The sequence below is a fragment of the Hetaerina americana genome, unplaced genomic scaffold (assembly GCF_022747635.1).
Source record: "Hetaerina americana unplaced genomic scaffold, ioHetAmer1.1.p SCAF_1, whole genome shotgun sequence".
NCBI lineage: Eukaryota > Metazoa > Arthropoda > Insecta > Odonata > Calopterygidae > Hetaerina > Hetaerina americana.
The window spans coordinates 63494854-63521432 of NW_027286069.1; the positions used below are offsets into that span (position 1 = coordinate 63494854).

Consider the following 26579-nt stretch of genomic DNA (forward strand, 5'->3'; position numbering starts at 1 on the left):
TCGGCCATCTTTGAAGAGCTTGTGCTACTTAAAAACTGCAGCTTGTGATAAATGCTTTCATCCTTGCACACTTGGCAAATCATACCCAACGTCTCTGTACAAGATTTTGCCAGTCCAACACAAAATTGGATGGTGCACCGCTGTTCAATCGTTCGTTGCATTTTACGCTTGCACTGAGTCACTTAATGAGAGTCCACTAAATTCACAATCTAGCCTGAACGAAAGCTTGCAGGCGCTTGGCACTTGGTGCGTGTTGAAGGTCAGACCCTCCACTACTGTGCCTGTGCAGGGTGACAGTCATATCTCACCACGTGTGGTTGTTTTTCACAGTGCATCATTCATAAAATACCACTGCAGTAGGGCAGATACTAACTTCTGTGTTTCAAAAGGGCCAAGCAGGAGTTCAAAAAATATTTTATAGTAGGGCAATGCTGAGAATTAAGTTCTGCATTTGTAAATAAGCATACATTTACAGTAAGTAATACAATTTTATAGCATGTCTGAGTTAAGAATGGAATCAAATACTTGCTCTGCAAAAACCATTAAAAATCGATTGAAGAAAAGAGTAGTGCTTCTGAGAGTATTTATCTCATGATGACTCTGAATTGAGTTATGTGAAATAAATACAAATCATGAGCATTAAGGAAAATGAAGAGCAACCATGTAATTAGATTCAAGCTATCTAAGTTAAAAAAGACATCTTTATCATTCCAATCTTTAATTTCCTTTCTGAATCATACAGAAGTAAAAAAAACAATATGTTTGCTACCACTGACATACAGAATCTTCTTCACATTTTCTCTTACATACACACATGCACACAGAGTTCAACAAATGTCATATATGACTGCTACAACATGTTTACTATATGAAAAAGCACCATGTCATACTTGTTAATCAAAATAGCTCAACAAGTGTGATGCAGAAAAACTGAAATGTATACAACCAATTATTATTGTTTCATAAACATGCTTTGTATTGATTTTATGCATTTAAAATCACCAAAAGCATGAGGTAGGTCAAGCAAAGTGAAAATCCTATACCACATAAATTTTTATGAGATTCTTGAAACTATATTTGAGAAGTATATGTTTAATGCCAATACTTTTTCTGAGAGGTAAAGGTATTGAGTAAGTACTTGAAACTGGCTGAAAAATTACAATATAAGGAATATGTTAAAAATCGGAATTACAATAATATGTTATATCATCACTTAATGATCCCAGGATAAAACTTTTCACAGATTTTAAAAAATGAACTGCTATGAATATATAACATAATAACAGATACTGGTAATTAATAGGTAGGTACCTCATGCCGAGACATTTAAATATAATGCCTATTTCAAAGAAAATCAAAACTATTATCCATTGTTTATAGCCATTCACCATTCCACAAAACATCTTGTATATTCACATATAGCACACTCACACAACCCTTTCAACAAAATAATTCAGTCTTCTTTTACAAAACAGTGGAATGATTCACCACAGCATTTCCACCACCCACTTACTTTGCACATGATGAATTTTAATGATACTAGAATTATACCTGATAAAATACATAATGTTTAAAAGCCAAATAACATAACATTGCATAAGTTTAAAAACTACACACTGCTACTGAGCATCCCTCAGAAATATGAGAATTCAATTGCAAGAGAAAGATCATCAAAATATGCATTGCCACTTAAATGCCTGCAATTTTGACAATTTTGCCAGTGAAAGCTAGAGAAAAATGTACACAATAATCAGTTAAATATAATTCATTTTAACCATAAATCAGTCCAACATGGCAAGAAGAGGCACATAAAGTGCAGAAATATGAACAGAAAAGAATGACTTGTTCTTTCAGCAAGCACAATCATACATAACTTTACACACATACATGCTTATGCACACAAACATACATAAGCAGGATCTATTTATTTTCTTTCGGATTAATAGATGCTAAAAATTTCTTTAATGCCACTGGAACAAATTTCTTGCTCCAAATGCAATATTTTTTGTAGTCAGCATTTAATAACTGATGATGGAATACTATAAACTAAATACACTGAATGGCAGGCAAAGATCAGTTGAGAAGACTACCTCACCAATCAACTAAGACCTGTTACCCTTAGTCACATTTTTTCAATGTTTAAATGTTAAACAGGAGCAAAACTTTTATACTAACCAAATAGTATCAATAAGTTTTTAAAGAGTTTTCATTTTGGATTAAAGGCATTTGGAATTGCATTTATCTAATGCATAGTCCTCAATCATGTCAATGTGAAGCCTTCTGGGTACTCAGCCCTGTATATTTAGTTCTGATACTCAATTGTTTCAACTTTTAAACAATCACCTAACATGCAAAATTGCATACCCTATAACAGTAATATCTTTAAAAACTCCTAAAGTTTTCTAAAACAACTTTGAAACTCACTATTCGGGTGTTCCGATTACAATTCATGAATGGCATACATCAACATGCCCAAATATATGGTACTGTTATTCCTGGTGAAGAATGCTTTTTACTAATACAGCTAATTTTCCTGCAATTAGTTGGTAAAGGTATAAAACACTTTTCAATTTATGTTAAACTCATTTGAAGTATAATTTCCTTTGGGATTAATTTGCTTTTTGAATCATTCTTCTTTGAGGTTAAAAAACAAACTTGTATAAAAATTGCCAGTATTTGCAACTTCACATGCTTACATAAAAATTCCTGAGTAACATAACAGTAAACAATATGGCAGAATTATTGAGCACAGATTACAACAATAATCATGCCCAAATACATATATTGGAGGGCACTTTGACCAATACAAGAGAGCATTTCATTTGTGCTGAGAGGACAATGTACAGAACACTTCCAATATCAATATTTTAGAAGAACAGATTTACCACACATCCAGTTCTTCTGTTATCCCTTCCTCAATTAAGGGGCTTAGTGCATTGAGTGCTAGGAAGCAAAGTGGTCAGAGATTTCCAGGGATTTGACTCTCAAGTTTCCCTATGTTTCTACAGACAGACAGATTTCCAGAAGTTCATGACATCAGACACAAAAGAAATCACCCTTTTCTGATGCCTGACTTAACATTCAATATGCCAATGCAAATATCAACTTCCACAGATAAGTACTATCAAATAGAATCTTGCCCACACTACATATTTAAAGATGGCTTTTATGTCAACATTCAAGACATGGGTGAAGTGTCCTGCTCATTCTTTCTATCACCAAAAACAGGATATAGTAACACCAAATCACCAAAAATACCAATGGGGGATAACATGGATCTACATAATACATACAGGCATAAGAGACAGAAAATTATTTGAGCATCCAGGACTAAGAATTATGTTCAGTATAATAACAACAGGGAGAACTTATCACTTCCCATGCATTGCCTGTAAATGAGATTCTGGAAGGGGCAAAAAGAGAAACTAGGAAGAAGGTTAGGTCCAATGTTACTTCTTGAGCAGACATTTCTTGTAGTGGAAAAGGAAGACTACATTCAACTGTGAAGAGGCTATGAGATTGTGTGAAAACATGGTTCTAGGAGTGCTCTCAGGTTAGGCAGTGGCCAGGGGTATGGTCAGGGGAAATGGTCAAACAATAGTCTCCTCCCTTCCCTCCAAGATGATGCTTCTTCCTTTTCCTATCGGAATAACTCCCCCACCCCCTGAGTCGCCCATGGAAAGATGATGCTGGAGTGGGGGAAGGTAGTCGCATCACGTTTGTAGGGCAGTTGCAATCTCCCGATGGATATTGGCCAGCTCCTGAACACGTTGTGCTAACTGGGCATTGACTGTGTCAAGCACTCGACGTTGTGACTCTTGAGCTGCAAGTGCTGTCTCAAGTTGTTCCTGGCAGGCAGCTAAGGCGCTGGTCAGCTGTGCATTGCTATCTTGCAGGTTCTAAAAATATTCAGTAAAATACATTATTTTTCAGTCTTAGGAATTGATCAATGATAAAAGTTACCCAGGCCTAACTAATAAAAAGAAACAAATCAACGAATGTCCAGGTTTTACAATCTGAGCTACAATCTGAAATGATAAACTCACCACTAAATTGCAAAATGCTTTCATGGCCGCTTGAAACTTATCACAGTTTCCATGTAATAGCTACTCTAGTCTGAAAAGGGATGTAATATATGTAAGAGGTCTGTCCGGAAAGGATCCAGCCATGCAATATTTTGAGAAAAATAGCCTACCTAGAACAATGAGGCCTCCCTTTGAAGTGTTCCTCTTAGGACCTCACGCACTTATCCCAGCATCTCTTCTACTTTAAAAAACAATGGGCGAAATCCATTTACGGAATGTTCATCAGCTGCCTCAACTAGAGTAGTTTCAGGCGTGATGTGATGGAATTTTAACACAATAAAGAACGGACAGTAGTAATTTTTCATCATACAAGTTTTAAAGTATGACCGGGTTTTGATGTATTACATCATCTTCAGGTAACAAAATGAAGGCCTTCATTTTATTACCTGAAGATAATGTAATACATCGAAACCAGGTCATACATAAAACTTATCTAGTGGAAAATTACTACTATCTGTTCTCTATTAGCTGCAATGTCGCATTCTACTTTATCTCATCAACCAAATGTAGGGAACACTGGGCTTTTGTTTCAGGGTCATAGCCATAGACCCATGACTCATCTCCAGTCATTACCTTGTATAGAAAACCTCCAGCATTGTTTGTGGCTTGGAGCAAGGTCCCTGCTACCGCACTATTATTTTCTTGATGTTGGCAAGGAAAAGGGAATGCGACAAGGTGGCTAATGACCATCCCAAATAAGGACTTTGCCAGTTGTTTTGAAAAGTCAAAGAGATCCTGGGATAAGTGTGTGAGGCCCCAAGGGGAAAACTTCAAAGGGAGGCCTCACTGTTCTAGGTAGGCTATTTTTCACAAAATATTGCAAGGCTGGAACCTCTCCGGACAGACCTCGTGCATGTATGGGCTAACAATTTAATTAAATGAGGCCTTCAGCATGTTTAAATAAGCCTAATTATTGGTTCCAATAAAGATTTAATGATTTGCAAATTAAGGGCGTTTTTCAAGGATTCAAACACCCTAGGGGTAAAGTTGTCTCTAGGGGTGTTAGTTAATCATGCCAAATTTCATCAAATTAAAAAAATAACTGAATGCTGAGAATATGCCATAAATCAGGCAAAACCTTATAACTCTGCTGGTGAAACATTTAGTTTACTGTGAAAAATATTCCATTAGACAGCTTACATATACATTGTTAATTTTTCTTTTCAAAATTTGAAAATATTAATTTACTGCTTTAACAGATCTGACTCAATAATACCTCAGAATAGTTTTTTAAAAATCTATAATTAGCAGCTTAAACAATATTCAAAAGTTCCCATCAAGGAAGTAACAGTTACATGCAATTGAAATTGAGATACCAATAGTTTTAAGCGAGAAAATGTACCATTACTTAATAGACTTCTCCATATTAGGTTCTTTTAAGGAATATTTATGTTATTTTCCTCAAAAACATTTAGTTTACCATTATAATTATTAATTTAAAATTATTGCAGCTCTCTATGAACTACTGATGTTTTTTATATAATTTATAATAATGCTAGGCCCTACCATTTGATCATATTTTTCCAGACAAGATATACAGATTTTTTCTATTGAATTAATATAAATTACATCATTTTCTTTGTTTTTGGTTTTTAACCACTAGTAACAAATATAATCTGAATCAAATGAGCAAGTTTTTGTTTGTTTCTTGAAACATTTACCTACCACCTGCAGTCTGCCTTAGTCTGTATTTTTTCAGATCTGATTCCTTCTCCTACCTTCTGAATATTCTCAACCGCTGATTCTGAGAGAAATTCCTACCCGCCCCTTCTTTTGAGGAAACATTTTTTGTTCCCATTTATGCAAGGAGTGAATTATGTATTCTTCTTTTATGAAAATGCTACAATGGAAATGGGTTGTAAAGGAATTCCAAAGTGTAAAGAATATTTAATAAAGATTACAGGGTTTTCAAAAAGAATCTTTTTTATAGTTCTTCTCGCAAATAAAAAAATTGAGCTAACTATGTAATGAAATTCATCTAGGGAAAGTAGAAGAATAGAACTTCCTCACCAATCAGAAATTCACATGGCCAGACCTTGATACTACCCAAATGATGTTAAGCAAGCAGGAGAGAAAAGAAAATGAATTAAAACAGATTGGTGCAGTAACAGAAAAAAATACAAAAGATTTTTGACTCTAGACTGATAATACCTTTCTTCCTTTCATAGAGGATGATTGCAGTTTTAGAGGTTTTGTGTATGAAATGATTCTAAAGATGAAATTATTCCATGAAAACTAATATTGTTAACAAGCAATCAAAGCTGATTTTTTGATGGATCAGCTGCATTAATTGGAACCACTGTTTTACTGATTCAGGAAATAAAGTACTTCTTCTACAACAACAAATCAAAATAAAATCACAATTGCAGTGAATATTTCAATCTCTTTAAATCCAAATAAACTATTTTTGTGCCAGGTATCCAAAAACTTCTACTTTCATAGGAAAAGAGATTACTTCTTAAAGGAAGGATGGATCAAATTTCCATAGGTTTAATACTGAAGAGCATAATGTTCTCATCTAAGTGCCTATTTCTGTCAATGCTAGCTACACTACTTATAAATTTGGTACCACAGTAAATATTAAATCTACATCAGTGAAATCTTGAAAACTATGATTAGGTTTAGTAACATTGGGCTATGATGAAACTTTGCTCAAGAAAGAACATACATATTGAGCTAATAATTCAATGGAGGAGTATCTAGACAAACTACTGCAATACATATGGTCTGCGCTAACATTTAAATTTACTTCCTATATGCCATTTGCTCAGAAATCTCAATGGACATGCTACTAGATCATAATCCTTAAATGTTTTAGTTGGGGAAATCCTTGAAACTGGAGAGTATACCAGTGATTACATTTGAAATTATTGAATTAAATATTGCTTTCACTTAAAATTTAAATATCAATCTACAATAGTATATCATCCTCACGTTGTTACCTGTTCTCACTACCTGAACATAAAGTTTACACAAAAGGCCATGACTTGACCTAGTTGCAATACCAAAACTTCATAAGATATATTGAAATTTCTTAGGGAAATGAATTTGGATAGCAATGCAAAGAGATCTTTTTAACATTTTCATCCATGTTTGTCCCTAGGGAATGTTAAATGAAAAGTACAGGTCCTGTACGATGGTCGTTCGGAAAGTACTACCTCTCCGTTCATATATACGTAGTGCTTGCTATGAGAGTAGCCACCACTCAATTTCAAACACTTTCAGTCGTTTGCCTGTTTACTGTGTGTGAAGTTCCATAATGCACTGAATAGTGCTTTATTCATGTGTGTGCATCATTATTTGTGTGCTCCTAAATGGCCAAAGCATGAGAAACATGTTAAGAACTGAAAAATAAATCATGAGAAGAATTGGATTACTGTTTCAACAAAAATGATTCGAACTGAAGCAAAAAAATTAGCAATAGGTAAATCTATTGCTGATTTTTCTGAGACAAAATCATCGTATGAGAGATTCATGAAGAGAAATGGTCTTTGCATTGACCCAAGATATGCAAAGGCACAAAAACTGCCACTTGAATATGAAAGAATTGTTTTAGGCACCGACTCATTGCATCAAAATGACGGGCAGAATGAAACAGCCATTGATTTCTAGGGTTTACAATTGGTTGAAAAAGTTCTGGCAGAAAGTTTTTAGTGAGAGTGATTACGTCTTTCATTAGATGAAAGTAAGATGACATTGTGTATGAGCAAAGTGACAACCATAGACAAAAAAATTGCAGCAATGTTTTAGCAGTAGTGATTACAAATTTATGGGATCCTATGATGAATAAAAATTCATAAAGCTGCTATTTTATTTATGTAAAAATTTCAATTTCTTTACTTTTATTGTTAACATTTAAATACTTTGATTCTTTTTTGTCTGATCCAAGTATTTTTTTGTTCATTCTAATCTGAAAAATTACAGCGAACTTTATGCAATATTGCATCTCATGGGCAAGGAAATATGGTACTTTGATATCCGTGCCTTGCTTACATATTTTTCTTTGTTTGCTTCCATTTAAAAACAATTAGTCTGCTAATGGAAAAAAGCTCAGGTATGAATCATGTGATACTACACGCCAGGATGATTTTCATTAGCCCTGTGGGCATACTCCTGGCAACTACAATGGAACCAAACCCTATAGGACTTTATAACAAATTAATTGATGGACTTAAAAGAGGTTGATGACATAGCCTTTTAAAGAATAGGATAGAAATGGAAAGAATGAATTGAAAGACCCACTTCTGATGACGAAAATATTCACTTCTTCCCGTGATTATTTTGGCATGTGCTTGGTCGTATTAAGGATTCTCATAAATTAAATGTCTCAATACAGTCTAAATAGACTTTTTTTATGACTTTCCTTGCTTTATAACTCTCATTTAGAAAAGAAGCTTAAGCAGGGACTCAAATTACAACAAGGATTTTATGAATACTGCTGCTGGAAATAATGAAAGAAAAGTGAAATATTAATAAAAAGGACCATATGAATCACTGAATAAAATGTATGAAATACCCAAAAGAAGAATTTGGAGATGAATGTTATTAATCAAATATGCAATTATTCAATTGTTGGATTGTCCACTAATCTCTTGGTCAGCTTGAGGTCCCTCCTATCAACTCCTGTTTCCTCCTATACTTTTGTTTCAATGGTAGAGGCAAATTAACAAAATTAATGCATATTTTAGCAAAATTTCAAAGGAAAATGTTTTCTGTCAAACTCAAGTGATTCACTTGCATAATTTACAATTTGGCACCAAAATGATCAAGCAACTTAACTTGAGAGGATAGGAAATTAGGGAAATTTTATTTAATTTTTAGAAAGACTGAACTTCTCTCCTTAAAAAAAATGTTGTAATTTTATTCGGCTGCTAATATGAAAAAATAAAAAAAATTTACTTGATTCTGTGTTTTTCATTTGATTTTTTTCATGCAATGAACTATGAAACATTCCATTCACATTTTTTGTGATAATCTTCAATTAGACTTGAAGTTTTTATTTTGAATAATTCAATTATGATGCATTGCAACTGTTGGCCAAAATTCATTATAGAGATAGAAAAAGCAGTAATTCATAATTTAGTCTCATCAGTCATATACGGTGTTAGCAACCTCACCTAACTTTAAGCCTCTCAGTAGCATGCTTTCAACTAACTAACAGATGCTAACTAATTTCAAACTGCCTTAGGGATTTGTAGTTGCTGTGGGGTGAGCTAGAAGTATCCCTTAGTCATTCCTTTGCAATTGACTTGTTTAAAGTAAGATTATCAGTAGGCCATCTGCTAAAATGGAAGGCATTCTTCAAGAAATAACCCTTTCTAGTTATGATGAGGTGAGGGAGGAAGGTCTCTTGCCTGCACCACAAAAGGACCTTTGTACATTCAAGAAGGTCCCAACGTGCACATTCATTCATCCTGGAAAAGGCCAGTATGAATAAAATGAAAGTAATTTTAATTGTTGTTTTTGTTATGAGAAAATAAAGATATTAGCATTATTCAAAAAAAGGAAAGAAAACTTAATATTCCCCACACATCTACACAATCCCAATATGCTTAAGCTGCTTAGGCAATGGCATTACTTGAAGATGCTTTTGTTACCTACATGACATTCATTCCTGTGCTAAGCTTGACATATGTATACCTTGATTCGGTCTTCAGGAGGTCGTCCTTGTTGATCTGGAGGCTGCTTGCTTAGACGTCGCACTTCCTCATCTTTATCCTTCAACTGAGACTCAAGACCTTCTACACGACTTCGCAATGTAGCCAATTCCTTTCTTAATTCAGCTGCTGCTTCGGCATTTCCTGGCGATATATTGATGATAAAATTACAGCTTTAGATTCAAAAGATTCTTACACTTGGTACGAAATTATGTACATTATATTCTACTAACATTCTTATGTTCTAATCTTATATTTTATATTCCACAACACTACAAATTATGTAAATTATATATTCTACTTTTGATAAATTTTAGAATATTCTGGGTAGAAACTACCATCATAAAATTGTGATTTATAACCCTTTTGAACAAAAGATTAGCATCTTAACTTCAAAACTTTCATTAATGCTCCACAATGAAACATGCTTTTGTAATTATGGACATACCTGACTTCAAAAAATAAGTTTTGATAAACTAAGTTCTCAGAAATTTATTAAATAAACTAATTTATTGAAATCCAAATGATAAATATGAATTTTAATTTTGTTAAATCTTTCCCTTTTACAATTTTATCCAAAGTACAAAAATAATATCATTTCGACCTTGTTTGGCCCTGCACTTTTGCAATCATGCTACAATGAACATAATATAGAATGAATAACAGCAAATTACAATTAAAATACATAAAAAAGGAAACATAAATATAGAACATGACAAATTAAAATAGAGACACTCATGAAAACATGCCAAATATGAAATTATGATAACTGATTGCTTCTTTATTGAAAATACAATATAAAATGAAACGGTACTATGGGATTCAAAAGACCATAAAATAATAGAGGTGCAGTACCTCTGAGGGAACTTATTTAATGCTTTAACTTGGTTTCTTTGTATACATTTCATGACAGCATTAACCAAAGAAAATGTTCTTAAAGAATTTCAATTTAATACATGTATCCATTTTTTTTACATGTATCCGGTGGTTCGTGGTAGTCCAGGGGTAGAGCATTGGACTACTGCAACTCCACCCATGCTATGTGATTTTTTGGGAAACAGATCTTCCTGGGAAACAATAAATGGCACATAGAAAGGAACTGGCCCGCCTATCCTGAAGTGTGAATTTCACACGCCGTCAGGCTTAGTACTGGGTGAACTCTATCATCATCTACCAAACCGACCTTCAGGTTAGTTACTGTGTTTATGGTTTTACTTGTATCCTAAATTAAGGAAATATTGATTTCATATTATTGCTCAAGATAACTTATATGCATGTCGATTTTATTAATTATATTTAACTTGTTCTGGAGAGGAACAGCTAGATAGGCAATAAAATCCACTGAATCTTGGTAGACATGAAAGACCTGAAATGATTTTTACTCATCCCTATTCATTTAGGGAGTTCCTAAATGCCTGATCATCCAAATAACCCCTTTCCAGAATAGATGATACAAAGTTTAGAGAAAATTGAATTTAATATGCAAAAGAATTCATATCATTTGAATATATTATTTTAATACGGTACAGTTTTCTTCAAGAATATGGGTGTTAATGGTAGTTGTTCTCCTGAAAAAAATAGTTCATTGTATACAGCCTATATCCTTGTGGAGCTCATTTGTACAGGCTGTTTTTCTATTACTTCTTCCACATCAATCTACTTTTGCCCTGCGTCTAACAGAAATGGGCTGATTTTGAATCTATTTGGTTGAATTAGCAGGCAGTCACATGCGTACATACCCTGGCTGATTTTATTGAAAGTAAAGAAATAATCCATGAAACTGCACTAATAAAAATGAAAAAGAGTAACCTTAATGAATAAGGGCAGTCATTAGGAAAAGGTGAGATGTTGAAGGCTGCTGCAGATGGAAAAATGCAGCATATAATCCATGAAGAATTTGGAAGTCATTAATATATGACCTTGAATTAAGATTTTTACCATGAGTTTATTGTTAATAGTGGAATTTTTTAAACAAAAATGCCATCATATGCATGACCCATTATTAGCTAGATTTAGTTTTTCATCAGCTAAAAAAAAATCATTTTCTGACAAAAACATACATGATAATTGTTCAAGCCAAAGCATCCCTACCTATTTTAATATGTGTTATAAATTGAATGCTACAGTTTATGTACCAGGTTTTTACTATATCCAGAAAAAGTTTAAGGATTAAGAGTTTGGTTGAGTAGGTAGTGTTACAAACATCATCATCATCCGTCTTCCTGTCTATATGCCAGGTTTAATCATAGTCTTCTTCATCCCATCCAGTTTTCAGCAGCTCTCTTCAGAACTGTGCGTGTTCCTCCAGCTTTGATGTCATATATCAGCTGAATCCTTTTTGACTCTCTTTCCTTCATCCACCATTCCATTGACTCTACTCATCAAAAGTAATTCCTTTTTATTGCAGTGTTCAATCTAGGTTATATTTCTTTTTATAATCATTTCATCAATTTCCTTCTCTTGTTTCGCTCATCTTAACACCTCATTCCTCATGCTATCTTTCCTATTTCACCTCTATCTTTTTTATCACTTCTGTTTTCCTCGACATCCACATTCCTAAGACTTTTAATCTTGTTGTATCTCTTGGAGAATTCAAGTCTCTGCTTCACATAATGTAACAATCCAAACAAAGCACTTTGGCAGCATTATCTACAAATATTTACTCGACAGCCCACAGGACAGCATCCCTATCTTTTAAATGATTCTTTTCCCATGGAAATTCTTATCTCTCTCATGCAGAGCATTATCATCTGCTATCATTTTCCTAAAATACTCACCGAACTATTAGCCTACCAATACTAGCAAACCATTTACCTGCTCATCATCTCCATCTTCCAAATTAATACTATGCATTTCTTCTATTATAACAATTTTCGGTTTCCTCTTATTCATCAACATCCCATATTCCTAAAATTTATGGTTCCGTTCTTCTAAGATTCTATTATTTCCGATTTCATTTCTCCCAGCACTACATGCCATTTGTATTAATGTTAGTTATACTTGCCCTATAATACCAATATTGCAAATGATTATTGTGGTCAAAGATATAAAAAATGTGTACACTTTTTCATTTTTCTCCACATATCTCTCTCCAATGATGCTTTACAGCCAAACACATCTTTCATTCCTACTCATAGTCTCAAATCATATTACTCTTAGTGTTCCCTATCATAAAGCCATTCTATATATTCTTTTCACCTTCTTAATTCTCCTGAACCTGATTTAATGCTCCATCTGCTTCAGCTCTTTTCTTAAATAAGTTTCATAGCTTATCTGTATATTTAGTCTTATCTTCCATCCCATGCGTATTTTCTCTAACCCATAATTTCTGTTCTCAGTTAATTATTCCCTCTTTTACATCTTCTTCCTTCCTCTGAAACAACATGTGTACACTTGTCTTTCGGCCATTTTATCCAGATCTTAATGAGTTTCCAGTTTCTCATTCACCTCCTTTCTACAATTCCCAAGATCTTTTCCACTGCCTCTTCACTGTCTTTTACAAAGTAGTGTGCAAAAGAAACTGGAATTTTCTGGTAAAAATTTTTCCACTTATTTGTAAACAGAGCAGCATTAAAAATCTTCAAAATATTCTCCATTGGCCATAATATATTGATCCAAATGGGTGATCTACTTTTTGAAGCATTCCTGAAATACTTTCCAGCATATCCATCACATTCTTCTTCACCTTGTCCACCTACTCAACATGCTTAACTTTAAAAATTTTTTATCCAGGGAAAAAAGAGTCACTCGGGGCAAGATCAGGTGAATAGGGTGGGTGGGTAAGTGGGGTCATTCCATTTGTTTCATAAGTTGTCCCATGCTATTTTTTTGGCTATGGTGACTTTGAACTCTTCCATTGACTTGATTGCCACTTCATCTAATGGTAATAGCCAATGCACCAGCTTTCATCTCCTGCAATAACCTTTGAAAACAGTCCAGGGTCATTTTGCAAGCGTTTTTTCTGTTCCTGACATGCATCCAATTGGGACTGCTTTTGTTCAGCCATGGGCAAGTGAGCCACATATGTTGCTGCAACTATTTTCATTTGCCATGTTATCCATGCAAACTAAATGTTTTAAAAATCATTCATCCAGGGACTTGCATTGATTGAACGCACACTATATCTGCCTTTCATAAAAAATTGTTTCACTGAGAAAAAGGTTAATATCTGGTAAACCACTCCATACCTTTCTCTGTCCAAAGTTATAACTACACAGATGCAATAAATTATGCACATTTAATATTCAAGGTATCCATCCTAATGAGGTAGATTTTTGCCTTGCCTCAAAAATCAGGTCTAACATCAACACAGCTCTCTTCTCCATTCCCACCATAAATCTTTTCTTCACACATTTACTTAGTGTACAAGACTTGTACCGTGTATCAATTCTCTTTCTCTTGCCTTGATTTTTTCATTCACACAATTCTTCTCCTAATATTTCCACTAATATGCCTCTTTTTCTTTAAAATACTGCCCAATTGCATGATCTGCTCCACCTGCTAGAGTTTATTCTCCCCTACTTTATTGTTTAACTTAAACTTTCTACTTTGGGAGAATCTCACTACTCTCATTAAATGACATGTGTGTTAACTTCATTTTAGTGAACTCTGATAAAATTTCTCAATTCTCCATTTTTTTCCATTTTGATATTTTTCCAATTATTTGCATAGGACACATAAATCTGCTTTATTCAAATATATTGCAAATCTATAACTATGAGATAAGGTCAGACATACCTTTTGCTGCCTCAAGTTCAATGTATTTTGTTTTCATTCGCTGGTTTTCTTCTTTATATGACTGCAGCTGCCTTTTCCATTCTTCAACATTGGCTGTGCTTTCCTGGAGGGCACTTGTCAATCTAACATTGTTATTTTTCAGGGTTGATAATTCAACTTCCCACTTCTTGGCATTAGCTGAACTGTAAAAAGTAAGATACATGCAATTCAAAATAAATAAATGGCCTGCACACAAACCCCAAAACATTTTGGCAATCATAAAATACAGGGAAATTACTTATGCAATTACATTCACAAACTATCTCTTTCGCAAAGTTATAGTTAAACACTACGCATTTCGGCATTAATCTTTCTAAATAAAATTTTCATGCTGAGCTAATCACTAAAACCAAATGAAATAATTTCATTTTGGTCTCATTAAGTATGTATCAAGAGAAAATATCCTTAGCAAACTACCAAATATTGATAAATAATCAGGATTAAAAAGCTAAAATTCATAAAGGGGTTACCTCATTTCTGCAGATTTGGGCCAAAATTTCCCTTGAGCCTTTTGATTTCACTCAAAATGTCCATAAAAAAGGAGGTTTACATGTCAAAAGATAGCCCAAAGTTATTTTCAGCAAAATATTGTATTGATTTATGTACTTTTCAAAATTTTCCCTAAAAATCAGCATGTCAAATTGTGTTTTTGCTAACAACTCCACGGCAAACCTATAAAGGCCCATCAATTATGGTTCATATTGAAACTTAGACTAAGTATGACATAGGCAATTATTAATGTTTTGGAACACTTAGAATTTTGACTAAAATAAACATTTTATATAGTTGCTAAATCATGTTCTCAAGTATGCTACCTTTGAAATGACCAAACATTTTTAGAACCAGAGTATGTGCTTCATTAAACTTTACATTCATTAAACATTAGGTGGCATTTCATACTTCACCCTGGCATACAATGCAACCAGGATTATGGATGCTGGGAAATTTTGCTCGTCCCCAGCATATTTTGCAAAGCATTATGAAGTATGGAAATGTTATAAACCATATTTATTTTTGCAAACAATAACTACTTAGATTGATTCAAAATATTTATTACATAATCAGTAAAATATTAAATCAGGAACTCTGCCAATCAAAAATTGTAAAATTTTCTTTAAAATTTTTTACTTTAACATTCATAAAATGAATCCAGAAGGAGCTGTTAGTGTGTACACTCCTCTAGTTATCATCAGGAGTAAAACGTTTAGTCCTGTGAAATTATGCACAATATGTATCTGTGCAAGGTTTGTATAAAAAGTATCGGTAACAATTTTTTTCCTGATGTGTGCGTGAAGTGCTCAATGAGACCATTGGTTTAGTGTGTGCATGACCGCAGATCATATTGGCATTGATAAGATGACAGTGCACACCATTATCAATGAAAATTTAGCAATGCAAAAGATCTACTCTAAACTCATCCTGAAGGACTTGATGGATGACGGAAAGAAGAGTTCTATGTCTGCTTGCAAAGACCTTCAATAACGCATCAAAGGCCTTTTGCAACCCCCTTACAGTCCTGACTTGGCACCAGCAGACTATTTCCTATTCCCAAAAGTGAAATCCTCCCTCAAAGGACACCACCTTAGTGCCATCATAGAAGCTTGCTTGCATACCCTTAAGGACCTTCTAGTCATGGGAAACCCACTGGCAAAAGTGTGGTAATGTTAAAAGGATGTACTTTGAAGAATGTAGAGGCATTGTAGCAATTCCTGAAATACATTATTCTTCTAAAACTTTTCCTGATACCTTTTACACAAACGATGTACTTGGCATGGCTTGTGTAAAGGCTTGCCATATATAGCCCGGGGATGGGTCAGTGAATTATTGCAGGTCTCCCAGGAAAGTAAAACATTGTTATGCTCCAGGAAACTGTTACTAATGCATGACTATGACCCAAAACTTCCACTGAGACTGATATATGATGCATCATCCTGAGGAGATGGGGCAAAAATGTTACTGGAGGCAAAAATACATTCTTCAGATAGTAAGGCATGCTTTAACATTAGATTTTGGATTTCAAAAGTTCCATCAATTTCACTGTGGCACCCTATTTTCTTTGGAGAAAGGAAGGGCATCCAAAAATTGCAGCAGTACAGTTGTAGAGATGGGTGATCATTCTAACTGCATTTGATTATGAAATTGTGAACAAGTAGGGTAGAGATTTTGAGTTCTGGAATCAGAAATGCAATTTCTTCATCTACACTCCCGATGGAAGATATTGAAATACTTGTAAAAGTATCAATAACTTCTCTGTAGCTAATTATTTTTGTAATTTGGCTCGAGTTGCAAATTATCCATTGAATCTGAAAGACACTGAATATGTTAATTCCAAGGGAAATGTTTTAGGTTAATTGTTTGATTATAACATAAGATTAGCCGAACCAAGTGATATATAGTGAAATCAAGGATTTATTCAATAGGAAAATAAGCTTTCTTGTGATGGGAAATGTTTAATCATCATCGGTGAGGAGTTCACTGTCCAATGCATTCATCACATTTTTGACAAGTTAAAGTTAAAGGGAAAATGCGCAATTCAATGCGTTTATTTGATTGTTTTTCCAAATGGATAAAAGTTATTCCAATGTAAAGAACTAATTCAGATTACAATACATATAACTACACATAGATCACTATTAGCGGCATATGGTATACCACAGGAATCAGTATCAGATAACATACTTGCACAGAAATTCAGTAATTATTCCTTCCCAAGCATCACTCACACTTCTATTTTCCACTTATATGTCCTCCTTGACCTCTTTTGAGCATAAAGTATCCTCAAGCTAAATAAGTACTCTCTTCTCACATTTTCATAAACACCAAAAGTAATTGGTGTTAGGACAGCAATATGATTTTTCAGATTTTGCGCCAGCCTATGTGATTTTTTTCTCTCTCTATTCTTCTGTTCTCTATGTTAAAAAATCCTATCCAGAATATGTTATGTTGGAGATGTAAATAGACATAAAAATGAAGCTACAAATCATTCTACTTAATAAAATTACCTTTGGGCTAGGGCAAGCTTTAGTCTGTCATTCTCATATTTAAGTTGAGCTTCAACAGATCCAGGAACGAGATTTGGAGCTGGAGTTGTAGCGGGAGCCTTATCGCCAGCTGCAGTAACAGCAGTAGCAGCAGCTGCCCCTGCTGCTCCCTTAGGTTGATGCTTAGGGCTTTCCGAAGGCTAAAGAGAAATGTTTGGAAGATCATAAAATAAATAATTAATCACTGCCATAAATAAATCATCACTTCAAAGAGTACCATTCATCAGGAGTTAGAAATACTTATATATTTACAAAATTACTTATGTATTTTTTATAATTATCTATATATGATTATTGCAAGACATATCACCAACAATTACTGGAATTGGGTATAAAGTTTAGTTGCACATTTCATTTTTCAATGCAGATATCTTCTGAAATATTTGCATTGAACTCTTCATGTTACATCAAATCTGGGTAATTAGTCTGAGATTAACAATTACAATAAATTAGTACTAATGGTGATTTGTTAAGAAGACATCAAGTAAAGCAATCTTCACACAAAATCCACACACATTTAGGCTTTATCATGTGTACATATCCAGCATTTAATTTTCAAATGACTGCAGCAGTTATGCACAGTAAAAGTTCATATTTAATAACACACTAGAATGAAAAAATTCATTGTTTGATTATAATCACAATCAAAGCCTTGGACAGAGTGTCTAGCATCAACCGGAATATTAACCTATTTTACTTTCATGAAAGTCTACCCTGAACAGGTAGACAGGGACAGGGATAGTTTGGCTTTAATAAACTTTTTACAGGAGATGTCAGTAATTTTTCCAAAAATATAATGGCTTTAACGATTAAACTAGCTTAAAAGTCAGCTTTGCTTACACCAAATAAATTTATTACAGCTAGCTATGTGTAAGAAAGGGTACCCACTAATTTTAAAGGACCAATTGAAGCCATGTGAATTTCATGTAAATGCAATTTTCCAGGTAGCAAATGAGGAATTTTTAGCTATACATAAAAAGTGATAACTGCTAATTCTAAATGAAGAGTTTTTACCCTCATCCTGTATTTGGCTGTACTTGTAATTTTAATGGCATTAAATTTATGAGTGCCTCAATGGCTGAGGTCATTCATATGTTTGGCTGTACCCTTTACTATAAATGATTCATCCTAACATGAAGAGACATAAGGTTACCAGTCTTGAACTCATTTATCTTATCATGAATGTCTACACTGGGTTTATCATCATTACTGTTTACAAGAAAGGCTTAACTGCTTACACAAAGATAATACTTTAAAGCCATAACTAAAGTAGGATTGCGGTTCACTTTATGATGTTATCTAGGAAAAGTCATTTTTAAGTGTGTTGAAAGATTCATCAAACAAGTGGGTCCACTTAAGGATTAATAGGAGTAATATTATGATTTACAAGTTATAGTCCATAACATTACTCATTACGTTTTGAACATTTATTTTATGTTATAATAGTTATGAGAAGACTATCTTATTACATTAAAAATTGATTGCTATTTTATTTAAAAGAAGATGCGAAAAAGTTCAAATTACCAATAGGATGAAATTTTTTCAATGAATGAATATAAAAGTATTCCTGGGATTATTTATGGTCTAAAGATTAGAGTCCATCTCTAGCAAAAATCTATATATATTTGAGCAAACACTTCAAAACCATACAATATTGTTACTTATGTTTATCTCCCATGGCAAATTTTCACTTCATTTATATATATTGCGCGCATATTTAAGGAATATACATAACATGAAATTTCAAACATCTGAACAGTTAACTGAAATGGAATGTTAGCATAATTAACTGTGGTAAACAAGAACGATGATTATCTTAGAAATTGATAAAAAATGTGGCCTTTGGACTTGCATATAATCTTTGAGTGAAGGCGAATCGTAAAATCAGAATGAAACTGAGGCTAATGAGCGAAATTTCTACTGATTCAACTTTTGCTTCATGCATGCAATGCATGCATAATCCTGGGAGAACTCACCTGCACCCCTGACAGTGACTGGCTCCTCTGGTGAGCGGCCATTGAGCTCTTCAGCGTGTCAGTGTTGGGAGCCACGGAATTCGCAGCTCCGACCCCGGCGGTCTGGTTCCCCGTGGGTGCCGGAGAAGCTGCCCCCCCGGCCCCCGTGCCCCCGCCTCCCCCCCCGGCCTCTGCTCCGTTGTTGTGCAGGTGCGCGTGGTGGTGGTGGTGGTGTGGGTGGAAGTGGTGCGCCTCTCCTGGTAGGAGTGGCTCCGTGGGGCATCCGGGCGAGGCGGCCGCGGCAGGAGAGGACGCCGCAACCCCCGCCGTCGGAGGCGGCACCACGCCCAGGGGCCGCTGGGAGGCAGTGCAGGCGCGGGCCGTTATCGGCGACGCGTTGGCGCTGGTCACCGGGGTCGCCGCCGAAGCGGCTGCCGACGTCCCGTTGGGCGTCCCCTTGTTGGTCGCTGACACTTGCCGCGTGGCCTCCTTGACCTCCTGGAACTTCTCGATGAACTGCGGAGCGGGCGCACGCACGCGAGGGAAAGAAGAAGGGAGGGGAGTTAGATGCTGGGAGCTTTCGGGAGGTTACTCTCTCTCCCTCCAGGGGTGCTCGAAACTCCTACAACTCCCTATTTTCTCTTCTCTCGCTCTGCCTCCGTAGAGTAACGGGAGGGGGGGTCTCAGGGAGAAGAAATCTACGCCCCTTTTGGTTTCCAAACTCTGATAGAATAAGCCAGGGAGATGCTGCGGGGAAGTGAGAAAGTGCGGATCGGAACCTAGGAAGGATGGAGGCAGTGTAAGGGACGCCAGGGAGCGGGAGAGAAAGAGGGAAGGGCTATTATAGGGACCCAAAACTCGCCCGAAGCCCACCGAAATGAGGTTCTTCTCCGTATCGCGGATAAAGCGCTTCGCCTCTGCCCCTCTCAACCTCCTCTCACCGCCACTCTCGCCTCCGTATATCTCGCTCCCCTCCCATTCCAACCCAACCCCCCTTCCCTTCAGTCCCTACTCACCTCCTCTCCTCATACCTCATAACTTCCTCTCCTCCTCATTCTCCCTACCCCGCCACCGCCCTGCTCTCGAATACCGCTAAAGTGGGAGCTATTACTAAAGGGTGAAACCATGTTTAGTGATAATATGACAGCACATAATATACACCAGCGTGCTCTGACACTCTATATCGACACCCGTCCGAAACTTACAAAGCTCACGCGCGTCTTTCCTCCCCCGTCTCCTCCATACGTCCATCCAATCCCTCCCAATTCTTTTCCTTTCCCATCTCCCCTCACGCACACACGCGTGGCAATTGTGTGTTTAGGCCATGGAGGTAAGTGGGAGGGAGGAAGAGGGCCGAGGCGAGAGGCATTCAAAACCCAGGAAGTGAGAATGCACGCTCTTCCGCCCCCCCCTTTCCCGTTGTTTATGGTCATCGTGTAAACGGATAGGACGCCATCGGACGAGCCCGGATGCTCGAATGGCGAGAATGCGAAATGCGTCGTGCCGATACTTTTGGCAATACGAGAAGGCTAAATCCTAACATGGGATATGGATGTTCGACAATAAGCGCCTAAGCATTATTATACCCTTGATTTCCACATTTTTCGGGCTGCGTCCGCGTATGTCGTTTAAATGTACAACAGTTTCGCCAGCTATCCTGCTGGCGTCCTCAGGTCAAGGATGAAAAGAAGCTTGTTGTCCCGTCTTATATAGGAAAAATCCGGCGCCAATACCGGGAAATTTCTTGGCCAATCAGGGAACGTCCTCATATTTGCGCGGAATTATTCGTTTCCACGCACTGTGGAGTGGATATCCATCCTCTCTGTTAAAATTTTTTGGCCTTTTAACGATTTCAATGGCCTCTCTGATTATTCTCTGGAAGTATTTTCCTTCTTTCGCTATTATTTTAGCGTCGTCGAAGAGAATAGAGTGTCCAGGTTCACTCCAGGCGTGCTCAGCGATGGCCGATGCTCTAAACTGTTTGGCCTTGGTTGCCCTCTGGTGTTCACTCATGCGTGTTTTCAGCGCTCTGCACGTTTCACCGATGTACCATTTGCCACAGGAGCATGGCACTTGGTACACGCCTTCTGATATTAACGGTGAAATTCCATCCTTGGGTCCGGGTAGGGTGTCAGCTATCTTGGTGACGCAGTTGAATCTGGTCACCACATCATGTTTCCTTAAAGCCCTCGCGATTCTTTCCGAAGTCCCTGCGATGAAGGGGATGGTGACGTAAGCCTTCGGACGTGGTCTGGAGTCTTCCTCTCTGTCAGGAACAGCGGTGGTTTGTCTCTTCTTTTCTTCCTTCTCGGCCCTTTTTTGGATTTGGATTTGGCGAAACTGTTGTACATTTAAACGACATACGCGGACGCAGCCCGAAAAATGTGGAAATCACCTACTCATCGCCGCGGAAACCTTCGAACGAACATTATTATACCCTTCACTAACTTCCGTTGCCATATCGGAAATCGGGAATGGGATCGGTTTTAATGATGAAAATTAGTCTTCCCAAGAAAAGTGCACATCCAGCAAAAAGTTGGCTGGTTAAATTGGAATTCGTGAGACCATAAATTTTTAAACCCGGACATTTCCATTACGACTCCTCATTCAGAGGGTTTAAGAGGGTTAAGTATGCAAGACCTATAGGGAGATATTTTTCTCAAAAAACAACCCTATATCATAGGCCATGAAATTTTTAAAAAGGCAGAGGCCTTATTTTTAAAAATATTTTACTGCAAATGGTTATGCATTTATATGAGCAAACAATGTGTGATAGGCATATTACCACGAAAGATATTAGAGCCACAAGGAAAGGAAATACGCAATTCCACAGGTTTAAATGTTAAATAATAATAACCAAATAAATAACCTAATGCGCAATGCTACTTCCTAAAGAGTTGAAGAAATTTCCAAAGCCAGGAGTGTAAAAGCTGTTTCCAGTACACACATGCTCTCCTACTGCTCTGTAGTGACTGCTAGCACCATTTATAAAATTTGAGGTGATCATACTAGGGTCAGCATTCATGTCTAGAAGGTAATGCGTAATTATGAATCAAGTGATAATCTGTCCATCATTCACAAAGATGAGAATTTTTTATGTAGCCATAGTTAGTTAGGTCCACCCATTTCCTCAAATACATTAATGCAACACATACATTGAGTGTTTCATATGTTACATATAGAACAATGAGAATGATTCGTGAGTAAGGAAAAACAGAAGTCTGAAAGTGAGAAAGGTTGAAGTGTGCGAGACGAGCGGGTGAGTAGGGAGGGGATGGAAGTAATGGTATGGAAGGGAATGGGTGGAGGGAATGGGATGGAGGCGATTGACAGCAGAACGTGTCACGGTTTCAGGGTACTAACCGCGCCCGGCATTAAAGGCTGAGACACTAGGAGAGTACGTTAACGTTAAAGATGCTCCTCAATTTCACAAATAAAAGTAAGATTTAGGAAATATGCCTTTTGTATTGATCTGCATAATTATTTAGGTCAGTCTAAAAAAAAAATTAATGTACTCAAACGAGAGTAGTTATAAATTTTAACTTAAAGTTATAATGAATATAAGCAATTAACCAATATCGAACCAAGTTTCAATGGTTGACGTACCCACTACTGATAGATCGATTTTTAGCCGAAATCGCTAAAGAAAAAAAGGAAATGGAAAAAGAGAACGAAGGAAAAATAAAAAAAACGTAGAGTAGATGAAATTCGTAAAAAACCACAGCATTAGGATGTAATAACAAAATCTGTCAGATTAGGTAAATCAAAAACGACGGGCCATAGAGGTATGCTATACAGTAGCAACCACCTAAATATCCAATTATCAATTACATTTTATTGACAACGATATTCAATAGGCCTAAGTCTTCGAGAGTCAGTGCATTAGGATTATGCCAACACATACGCCACGCAATAGACTAGGGAAAGGGAGATGACGCAGTGATCTTTGATCTTTCGACAGATTTCGACCGAATGCCTCATGATAGTTAATTGTTAAATTTGGCGCCGTGACCATTGAACTTGAGAGAAGCTAGACGGATAAAAATATTTCTTCACGGTTTAATTGAAAAAGTGAAAATAGGGTGGTGTTCTAAAAAGGAGGCTAGCGTTAAAGGAGTTCCACCATACAGTGTTCTTTGGCCATACGTTTTCTAGTTAACGTAAACGATCCACCGAATAATTTAAATTCCAAAGTAAGACTCTTTGCCTATGACTACATCATACAAAGATGGATTGAGCAACTAAGCGACCGTATGATACTCCAAGATGACATCGATTGCCTCTCCGAATGGGTTATAAAATTGACATACGTAAGAGCATGCATATAACTTTTCAAATAATAAGAAAGAACATCACAATATTTACACTCTGTTTGGAGGTATAATCCCAATTAGCAGTAATTGCAAATATTTAGGCGTCCACTTAACTAGGGTACTTGAGTGGGGAGTTCAAAAGGATAAAGTGCTAAGTATTTCATCGAGTAATGCGAATTTTAAAAGGAAGTAGCGTAGCCACAAAAGAAAGAGTAGATTCTGGTTCGCTCTAGGAGTTTTAAGAATCCGATAATACTCGCCCAAAGTATGGTACTCGTATGAGGTGGTATATATAAAAAAGATCAAGGAAAAGCAGCCAATTATTGTATGTATATGGTTAGCATAAAAGATCAGATAGCGTGACGGACATGTTTGGTATTCTGAACTGGGAATGTTTGCAAAATAGAAGAAAAAATGAGAAGATTAGATGAGATGCATAGAATATTTCAAAATGACGAAGTTAGGGCATATTTAAGGAAGGAAATATAAAAAATAAGTTTTAAGGGACCACAGTTATAAATTAAGAACACAAAATATACAAAGAAGTTTTCATCGTTAAATAGAAGTACTATATTGTTAAATGGAACCAGCTACCAGAATAGATATCCGAGCTCTTTCTATCAAGCGTTAGGAGTTTTAAGAATGGGTGTATGGTAGGCCCTGAACAAAGGACTGAGCAATAAACTTAAGTTAAAAAGTTTAAACTGAAACCTTTGTGTGAGAATCGTTTGTAAGAATGTGGACGGCGTGAGAATTAAGACTGGGAAAGGGTGTCACGTCTGGCAGTGAGTGCTTTTAGAGGGGGCGTAACGTTGGACGGTTCGTTGTTCCATATGATGTGATGCTGGGCCATGTGTGATGGCACTGTCTACGCATTTGCTCTCATTAACTTAGTATGTAGCAGCTTAATTTTGTTTTTTTTTATTGATTGAGAATGTGTTGTTAATGACATGAGGATTTTGCAGCAATTGCAGCTCCAATCCAATCACCAATCTCTTGGTGATTGGATTTGGGCTGCAAAGCAATTTTACAAAACAATTTATATTCTCAATATGATTAAAATATTGCTAAATTTTAGAAAACCCACTATATTAGTTAGAGAAACCCGAAATGGCACTCAGGGGAAAAATTCATAGCCAACTGAGACAAAAGGAGTTGATACAATTGGTGCCCGCTGTCGCTTTATGGAATGAATACAGGCGCTGATTCTGGTCATTCTGCTAACTGGCGAAACCTAGATCGCTTGAATAAAATATCATGTCGAATACAACAAAGCTAATATTTTCATTTAAGCAAAAAATTGAAAGTTACATTTAAATTTTTATTCTAGAAAAAAACTAGAGCCTAAATAGGACAGGAAAGAGTGAAGGAGGCACTAAATGGGACAAACGTGAAACGAAATACGAACAAGGAGCAATTAGCACGGAGAGATTGGGAGGAATAATTTTTTTGCGAGTTGTCAACTTTTCCAGGGAGATTTTATTTCCAGAAAAATAATAAACTTGAGAGTTAATCACGCTCAGAGGTGGCAACGAACTTTCCACTGTTATTAATTAAAATGAAAATTGAAGAAATGTATTCGGTTTTTTTTAACAGGGATGATGGGAGAACGGGATGAGAGCCAATGGATAGAAGGAACAACCAGGTCATAAGCTTTAATAATTATGCACAAAAACGTTTGGAGAGACACGGCAGCAGATGAAAAAAATACTTCTGTGGGAATGCTGGAGTGATAAAGGGTAGCATGCTGAAACAAATCGCGTGATTTTGACTAGATTTTTGCATTTGAACGCATTGGAGTTAACTTGCTGAATTTTTTGGGGAGTAAGTGTTCTTTTGGAGCGTAATCCTGGGAAGGTGCGAGGTCATTCGGTCAAAAGGTAGGCAAAAATTAATAAATCACCTCATCGTGTGGAATACAGGAGAAATCACGATTTCACATCGTTAATAAAAAATGCGCAGTGGAATTGACCCTCCCTTTTTCTCGGAACAGCAAAGTTTATTAATTCAAAAAAACGTCAGCCATACAGAAAAATTCCTAATGCATGCGTGGGGTTTTTCATGAAGCAACGCAGTAATGACAGGTGAGCACAATTCTTTCAATAAATGCCCCCCCCCTAAGTAATCGCAAGTTTAAATATATTCCTTCTGAAAGAGACGACAAAATAAAATGGGGTTATCAGGTTTCCGATGATATGGCGATTACCGTAAATGTGATGATTCCGTAGATACGTGCATTAGCTGAAAGAAAATTAAAAAGTTCACAGTGAAGGGAAATTAGGGCCGTCAAAGAACTTGGATACAAATATTAATGAAAAAATGAGAAGATTTAAAATGCAAAAATGAAAGATAAACAGTGCAATGAAAAAATATTATTAATTGGATGTGAGGCGATTATTATGAAGTTAACTCAATGGATATTCATTATTCACCAATGAATACCGCGGGCGCCAGTGGAGGCGGGGTAGTGTAATCGCATGCCAAACCAAAAGGTCGTGTCGTCGATTCCCGCCTAGGTAGGTTTTTCTCCACCTAGGACTTGGGTGTTTGTAAGTGTCCTTAATATAATACTTAGGGGCAAGGTGGAAGAAGGGATTATAAGGTATCACGCTCGCCCCAATAAAGTAAATAAATAATTAATTGGTAAACTCTAAATATCCGATTGGGGGTTTTGTTCACACCAGGATGCCAGCATTTGGGCAGGATGAGAGTGAGGTAGTAACACTGGACGTCACTGTTGTGCAAACAGCAT

General features: G+C 36.3%; 1 protein-coding gene across 1 annotated transcript in view; it reads right to left on the reverse strand.

Moving 5' to 3' along the window:
• Positions 1–714: 714 nt before the first annotated feature.
• Positions 715–26579, reverse strand: part of homer (protein) — a 338645-nt gene continuing 312780 nt past the window's right edge. The window contains exons 4-8 of the mRNA XM_071590608.1: positions 19536–20030; positions 17521–17699; positions 14480–14661; positions 9726–9886; positions 715–3899 (exon numbers count right to left, since the gene is read on the reverse strand). Of these exons, the coding sequence (XP_071446709.1) occupies positions 3714–3899; positions 9726–9886; positions 14480–14661; positions 17521–17699; positions 19536–20030 (1203 nt within the window). The 3' untranslated portion in view covers positions 715–3713. The remainder of the gene's footprint in view (positions 3900–9725; positions 9887–14479; positions 14662–17520; positions 17700–19535; positions 20031–26579) is intronic.